General features: G+C 47.2%; 1 protein-coding gene across 2 annotated transcripts; it reads right to left on the reverse strand.

The window, feature by feature from the left end:
* Nucleotides 1–1528: 1528 nt before the first annotated feature.
* On the reverse strand, nucleotides 1529–6462 carry RPP25L (ribonuclease P/MRP subunit p25 like). Of its 2 annotated transcripts, none has more exons than XM_048502597.1 (2): nucleotides 6415–6462; nucleotides 1529–2957 (listed from the first exon to the last, which is right to left on the reverse strand). In XM_048502597.1, the coding sequence occupies exons 1-2, from the start codon at nucleotides 6449–6451 to the stop codon at nucleotides 2395–2397; spliced, it is 600 nt and encodes a 199-aa protein (XP_048358554.1). In that variant the 5' UTR covers nucleotides 6452–6462; the 3' UTR covers nucleotides 1529–2394. The 2 variants fall into 2 exon arrangements, with proteins under 2 accessions (XP_048358554.1, XP_048358555.1); XM_048502598.1 differs by having other exon boundaries at nucleotides 6406–6426.
* Nucleotides 6463–8377: the final 1915 nt, after the last annotated feature.

Raw genomic sequence — 8377 nt, forward strand, 5'->3', positions numbered from 1 at the left:
GACATTTCTGGGCCTGGAAGGAATAAGCAAGCCCCCCAACCTTTCATTTTATTTATTTATTTATTTATTTTGTTTATTGTCTTGTCGAAGGCTTTCACGTGTCGGATCATTGGTTAGAGTTGGAAACAGAGGAACAGAATTCTAGCAGCATTCTCTCCTGACGTTTCGCCTGCATCTGTGGCTGGCATCTTCAGAGGATCATGTGGATCCTTCAGAGGATCTGTGGCTGGCATCTTCAGAGGATCCTCTGAAGATGCCAGCCACAGATGGTATGCAAAACGTCAGGAGAGAATGCTACAGGAACACCCGCCATATCGCCCGAAACCACACAGCACCCAAATATTTTGTTTATTGTTTGGTTTTCTATACCGCCCTACCCCCGAAGGGCTCTGGGCCCCAAGGCAACATCTTTGAAACACCAACACTTTCTGTTTAACCCGCAGGGTCCCTCTCCTTTTTGAGCCTGTGGAATCTGTGGCGGGCACAACCACAAAATGGCTGACACAGGACGCAGAGCAGCACAAACACAGAGGAGCCCCCAGGTAAACGGGCGGAGATGGGTGCTTAAAAATACACTGGGGGAAAGGAGTGGGAGGATAAAACCAGTTCTGTGGCGTCAGGCACATCTGAAACCATCTTTGTTTCATTCGATGCAGGCGAAACGTTAGGAACAAGATCTACCAGACCACGGCCACACAGCACAGAAAGCCCACCACACCAGTTGAGTCCGGCCGTGAAAGCCTTCGACAATCTTAAGTTTAATCTGCAGCCAACCAGATCTCCTGTGGAAAAACTGAAGTCCGGCTGGGCAGCTGCCCCACTGGACGCACTACCGTTCAAAAAAGACTTGGTGGGCGCTAAAAAAAAGATGTCAGCGGGTACCACTTGGGAGTGGTCTGATCCCAGAAGAGACCGAGGGGCGTGAAGGCCAGAAGTTTACTTACTTCCACTGGAGACCACATGCAGCTTCCTCGGCAGAAATTCCCCAGCATAGATTGGGGGTAGTTGGGGATTAAGTATTTCAGGACTGGTGTTGTGTGGCTCCGGCAGAGAGACGACCGTACGATCAGAATTTCCAGTAGCATTTTCTCCTGACATTTCGCCTGCATCTGTGTCTGGGATCCTCTGAAGATGCCAGCCACAGCTGCATGTAAACGCCGGAGAAAATGCAAATACACAGCCCGAAACCCCATTAAAACCCTTAGTGATTCTGGCCGTGAAAGCTTTCGACAATACATATTTCGGACTGCACTTCCGTGGGATTTGCGGGTAAATAATTTACAGGCTTGAAGGCTTTCAATGTCGGATTGGTATTGTGGAGCTGGTTAAGGGCTGGTATTTCCAGCAGCATTTTGACGCTGCTTCAGATCTGTATTGGCATCTTCAGATCCTCTGAAGAGGCCAGCCACAGATGCAGGCGAAACGTCAGGAGAGAATGCTGCTAGAACACGGCCATACACCCCGGAAACCACACAGCACCCCAATTTACAGGCTATTAACTTTTGCGGACTTACCAATAAGACAGGAATTGAAAACATGGGCTTTATTGACCAAAATATAGGTGTAGGACTTGAAAGGTAAGACAGGCCAGCTTTCCAACGTTTCCTGGTTTTAAGCCATCTGAGTTTTTCCTTTGCAAACATACCTACTGGCACATACATTAAAAGAAAGCCTATCCGTTGGCAACAGGGCATTTTCACAGTCAATTTCTCCAGGACCGGTTCCGGCAAACCTTTAGAAAGGTCGTTGCTCTTTAGCGCGACGCGAGTTTTGTGTCCCCAGGTAATATCTCCATCAACAGCATTCGTCAGAATTGGGGCATCCGCTCCTCGTTGCTCTTAGATGACCGGATTTTGGCCACAGTAAAAGATTCTTGATCTATCTGGAAAGATCCGGTCATTGAAAGGGCTACCCTCTTAGCAGCAGGGGGCAGATGAGGAAAGGAGACGTCTCATGGTCTGTTGCAGGAGGCTCCTTTCTAGCTGGATCCCACAGATCTGGCCCCCAAATGGTGCTTCTGCCCCATAGCAGGTTCCTTCCACTGCCATTAGCAGAACAACCACGAAAAATCCAACCCCGCTATCTTTCCCTCTAAGGAAAATTCACTGCGCATTCGTTGACTGACATTCAAAACACACCGGTCCAGAACATACCAGACACAAAACCCGTGATGAGCATTTCCAGTGCAAACCCCTTTTCAAACAAGAAAAGTCACATAATAAGATAACAAAGCTCAGCTGGCAGAGCTGCAAATGCTCCCCAAATTCAGACTGGCATGCCTTTCCTAGACCTTCACGGCCCCTCTTCTCTCGCCTTTCCAGCACGAGCGGTTTTAAATCCAGTACGCAGCTGGGTTGCGTTGGCTCCACCAGCAATCCTTTCCAATCCTGACCGTCAGGGCTTTTTGCCGGACTCTTCTCGGCCGGCGGAACGTTGCTGCTTCCCGGCACGGCCCGCCCCTCTGCCCGCCCCTTGCTTCCTCTTGGCTTGGCCCTGAGACTCCGATTTCAGCGTTTCCACCCAGAAGGCATCGAAAGACCCGGGCGCCTGGTACCCTGGCTCCTGAGCGTCCAACGGATCTTTGCTCAGCAAAATGCAGATGGCGGGGACGTTTCGCTTGACAGTCAACGGGTCGAGACCCACCTCGGGCACGATGGGCTCCCAGATCTCCTCTATCTGCTGGAAGAACACCTTGGTGATCTGGTGAAGGCCGCTCAGCCGCCGCTTCATGATCTCCACGCAGGTGATCGTCTTGCTGATGGCTTTGCCGGCGCCGCTGAAGAGGACCTGCCTCACCGGATCCAGCTCCATCTTGCCAATGGCGTAGCCCATCAGGTTCCGGATTTTGCTGCCATCTTTCACTTTCATCTCGATGATGTCCACGGGCAGATTGCTGAAAGGGAGAGGAGGAGGCCGCTCCACAGTCTTGGACTTCTGGTAGTTCTCCATGATTCCCGCTGTGGCAGAGAAAAGGGTGAGAACAGTCATTATCTTTTTAAAATTATTATTATTATTATTATTATTATTATTATTATTATTATTATTATTATTATTATTATTATTATTATTATTATTATATTTATTATACCGCCCTATCCCCGAAGAGCTCAGGGCGGTGAACAATCTAATATCATATATAAAACATACAGTTGAATTAAAATAAGCACATTCTAAAAACAGTATCCCACGAAAACCCGTATACAACCCGTCCAGAAAGCACAGTGGGTCCCAAAGATGTTAGGGACCCCTATATGGCAGAGGGGGAGGGGGGTTATTAAAGATTAGAATCATATTTGTACTATTAAAAGACTATTAAAGATTAGAATCATATTTGTACAATAAAAATAAAGTTTACATTTGTCTCACTGTTTCTTTTCCAAAAGAATTACCAGGACCCTACATTCACAAAATCCAATTGTATATATCTGGAGCATTTCCTCAATTACATAATATTGCCTGACAAATAAAGAACAGATAACCCGTTAAATTTGTGAGACATTAAAAATGTATCGTATATATGAGACTATAAGAGAGAAATTAAGCATAAGTAGGTAGAGAAGAAGAGAAAGGAGAAAGCATACGCTGACAAAGAAGATCAGAAAAAGAGAAGAGAGAGAGAAGAAGATCAGTAGCAGAGAGAGAAGATAAAAGAGAAGAAAGAAAGGAGAAAGAAAGAGTTTGGACTTCATCGAAGGCTTTCACGGCTTGAATTACTAGTAGCTAGGAGCTCAGTTAGGAGGGTTTACAGTTTAGTATTCTCTTCTCCTGATACAGTATTTGAGCATCTTCAGAGGATCGCCTGAAGATCTCTGAAGATGCTAAAGCTGCCAGATGTGCAAACGTCAGGAGAGAATGCTGCTAGAACACGGCCATACAGCCCGGAAACCACACAGCACCCAAGTTTGGACTTCCTCTTAACTTTAATTATACATATGTAAACCATATCTACTTGATTACAATTCAGTCTAGTATAAATGTATCAACATTGCAGGTATAAAGATAGCTTATTATAATCTTTGTTTGTTTGCAAAATTTTTGGTGAGAACAGTCATTATCCATGCATCCAGAGGATTAATTCAAGATTTGTCTGCAATTATTATAATGCTCAGGATACTTTACAACAGGAATCTCTGACCTTTTGGTGCCGTGGTGGCAGCGGCTACCACAGCAACACAACCACAGTGAGAAACACATCTCACTGTGTCACAGCTCTGAAGATGCCAGCCATAGATACAGACTATAGCCACACAGCCTGGAAAACTCACAACAAACAACATTTTTAAAAAATCTGCACGGCCAATCAGAAGCCTTCTGGGAAAAAGTCCAACCTGGTCACTGGTGGGATCCAAAAAATTTAGTAGCAGGTTCCCATGGTGGTGGGATTCAAACAGTGGCGTAGCGCCAATGGGGCTGGGCGGGGCACGACGGGGGCGTGGCCAGGCATTCCGGGGGAGGGGCATTAATAATTTCTCTGTTACTGTAAAAAACTCTTACTGTAAAAAAAAAGTCCCTAATTTCCAGCTGGCATCTTTCTGTCCATCATTTAAACTCATTATAGCAAGTCCTATCGTCTACTGCCAACAGAAACAACTACTTCTCCTCTAATTGACTGCCTGTCAAATACTTCATACTTTCAAATCCTTAATTTTGTTTCTAGAAATCAAAAGAAGGACACTTTCCTTAAACAAGGAACTTCACCATATTTCTAAAACATGTTTTTAAAACAGCCCAACAGGGGAATGATCCCATTTTCTACCTTCGCTAACCAGCCACATAGGAAACAACAGGACTTTATGATTTTTAACTCCACGGAATTTCTAGCGAAAAGCTGGACCCAATTAGTAGCGCCCCCCCTTCAAGCATTAATAACAAATAATTAGTGACCCACTCTTGGGAACTGGTGAGAACCTGCTGGATCCCACCTCTGAACCTGGTGCTGCTCAGTTTCTAAAAACACTCGGTAAGGGCTAGGAAAGGTTTTCGCAAGCACTGTGGTCCCCTGCCCTGCGACTGGCACAGCGATATAAAGTGTTCAGAATACACAATATTTGTTTACTGGCTTAAACAGGAAGTTGGACGAGTCCTCTCTTCCTTCCTGGGGGAGAGGAAAAGATGGCCAATGATTACCACCAGACCATATAATATTACAGAATTATGATGACTGTTATTTAAAAGATTGTTATTGGAAAAGAGAGGCCAGATCACCGCCCCACACGCAAAATACATCCTCCACAGTTTGTGTATCCTGTTAACAAGATAAATTCCAACTGGGTCTCAAACATTTAAACACACACACGAGTGGTCCTCGTGAACAATATAGCATCACTTGAGAAAGTGGTAATAGCAGCGCCCTTCTGACATTCTTCTGTGCAACAGTGGCTAATGACGACATGCTCATACAGTACCCAGAAGTACACAATCACACCATCTTCCTCGCAAACTGAAATCAACCAGCATTGATGTAAAACACCATAACCGTCCCTCCGTGCCCCGCAGTTTGCTAGAGAGATTGCGCGATTGTGTATTTCTGGGTATTGTATCAGAATGTAGTCATTAACTCTGGCCCTCCAGATGTTCATGGACTACGATTCCCATCTGCCCCTGGGGAAGGAGGGAAGAGACGATTCCCATCTGCCCCTGGTCTCTTCCCTCATTCCCCAGGAGCAGATGGGAATCGAAGTCCATGAACATCTGGACTCTTCCCTCATCCCCCAGAGGCTGATGGGAATCGTAGTCCATAAACATCTGGACTCTTCCCTCCTTCCCCAGGAGCTGATGGGAATCGTAGTCCATGAACATCTGGACTCTTCCCTCCTTCCCCAGGAGCTGATGGGAATCGTAGTCCATGAACATCTGGACTCTTCCCTCCTTCCCCAGGAGCTGATGGGAATCGTAGTCCATGAACATCTGGATTCTTCCTTTATTCCCCAAGGGTTGATGGGAATCGTAGTCCATGAGCCTTTCGTCTCTTCCCTCATTCCCCAGGAGCTGATGGGAATTGTAGTCCATGAACATCTGGACTCTTCCCTCATTCCCCAGAGGCTGATGGGAATTGTAGTCCATGAACATCTGGACAGCCAGAGTTGGACACCCCTGGTCCAGACAGCAGATGAAATCCTCCCCCCACCCCACACACACACTTAAATCTCTCGGAATGTCCCTCTTTAACGCTTGCATATTCTGATCTTCGCACGACTTCATGCAAAACATTGCAAAGCATCTTCCCTCCCTCCCTCGGCTTGCAACTGCAGCCTGGTCTGCAAGGGAGAAGATCGCAACTCTGCACATGCCCAGAGGCAGCGCTTCCCTCTCCCTTTTTCCAGCCTGGAAGGAGGGAGACAGCAGCAGGACCGCATTTCCCCCTCCCTCTCCCTCCGCTCACCCCCATTCCTCGCCTGTACCCACCCCACTCACCTGCTTCCTCTCGGTGCTCCAAGATGCCAGCGCGCATGCGTCCTCCTGAAAGAGGGTAAACTGCGCATGAGCGCAGCGGAGGGAGGAGAATGCGCGTGCGCACAGGTCAGGTTCGCGGGGCTCCATCCCCTCTGATTGGATTGGCTGAAGCAGGTCCCGCCCCCTCGCACCTAGGCATATCCTGTCTATGCCCTGCAGGGGGCACCCGAGAAAGCGCTCTGAGCACCTTTTGGGGAGGAGCTTCGCTTGCGCTGCCCCGGGAACAGACACGTGTCTTTGTGTGCTCGTGTGAATGGCAGAGACACTGTGAGCGGGGCCTGTAGGTATCCTAGCTGGTGACTCTTTCCCCAAGAATAGCCAGATTTATTAATTTGCTGATGCTTACAGCTGCCTTTGTAGACACTTGGGTTTTTTTCCTCTTTCAAGCCTTGCTGCGAATCAACAAGTGTGTGCTTTTGTTTACTGGAAAACGGAATTCCGGCGCAAAGATCATATGAATTCATGAGGATCCGTTTAAAATCATCTGGAGCCAACTTTTACCCAGACCCATTTTGAGGTGACCAAGAGGAAAAATCATGAGGATCCACCTTTAACTCCTTGGAGGGAGAGTAGAAGGCGAACGCGAGGAGCAGATTTATCCTAGTTTAGGCCGTTTATTTTTCTTTCTCACCACAGAATCATAGAATCCTAGAGTTGGAAGAGACCCCCAAGGGCCATCAAGTCCAACCCCCTGCAATGCAGGAACACGCAATCAAAGCACTCCTGACATATGCTCATCCAGCCTCTCTTTAAAAACTTCCAAAGAAGGAGACTCCGCTACTCTCCGAGGCAGCGGATTCCACTGTCGAACAGCCCTGACGGTCAGGAAGTTCTTCCTAATGTTTAGGTGGAATCTCTTTTCGCTCACCTTGAACCCCCGACTCCTGGTCCTAGTCTCTGAGGCAGCAGAAAACAAGCTTGCTCCCTCTTCGACATGACATCCCTATCTCTTCAAATATTTAAACATGGCTACCCTGTTTCCCCGAATATAAGACATCCCCTGAAAATAAGACGTAGTAGAGGTTTTGCTGAAGTGCGAAATATAAGACATCCCCCGAACGTAAGACGTAGCAAAGGTTTTGTTTGGAAGCATGCCCGATGAACAGAACACAGAAAAATAAGACATCCCCTGAAAATAAGACATAGCACATCTTGGGGAGCAAAAATTAATATAAGACACTGTCTTATTTTCAGGGAAACACGGTATCATGTCACCTCTTAACCCTCTCTTCACCAAACATCCCCAGCTCCCTAAGTCTCCCCTTATAGGACATGGATTCCAGACCTTTGACCATTTTGGTTGCCCTCCTCTGGACCCGCTCCAGCTTGTCAATATCCTTCTTGAATTGCAGTGCCCAGAACTGTAGACAATATTCCAGGTGAGATCTAACCAATGCATAATAGGGAGGGACAAGTACATCCCTCGATCTTGACACTATACTCCTGTTGATACAGCCCAGAATCGCATGCATGGAGTCAAAGTAACCTGAAGGTGAAGCAATCGCATTCTACCTTGTTTTATTCACACAACCACTTGAGCATACAATGTCTGCGGCAGTTGCGTGGTCTGCGGCAGTTGCGTGACCCCACGCTGTGCCAGTCAGCCGATGCCTCACCTTCTGTGTGTGTGTGTGGCAGGGCGCCTAGTTTCCTTTTGGGACCGGCATTGAGACTGAGCAATTGCTGCATTGTGCTGGGGGTTAAAAGGAAACGTTCACAGAGCCCTCTGCAGTGTCTCCACCTAAGGCTCACTTGGTGTCGAATTGTATTATGTGGGTTTGATTTTTGTATTGCTGTCAGTCGTGGGAACCAAGTGGGACAAAAATATGATAAATAAAGAAATAAAGAAATCCTTCTTGTCTTGTGGTGCGTACGTGTGACCGAGCACGTCAACAGATGGCGATCTTGAGTTGCTGTTGACGCC

The sequence above is a fragment of the Sphaerodactylus townsendi genome, linkage group LG07 (assembly GCF_021028975.2).
Source record: "Sphaerodactylus townsendi isolate TG3544 linkage group LG07, MPM_Stown_v2.3, whole genome shotgun sequence".
Classification (NCBI taxonomy): Eukaryota; Metazoa; Chordata; class Lepidosauria; order Squamata; family Sphaerodactylidae; genus Sphaerodactylus; species Sphaerodactylus townsendi.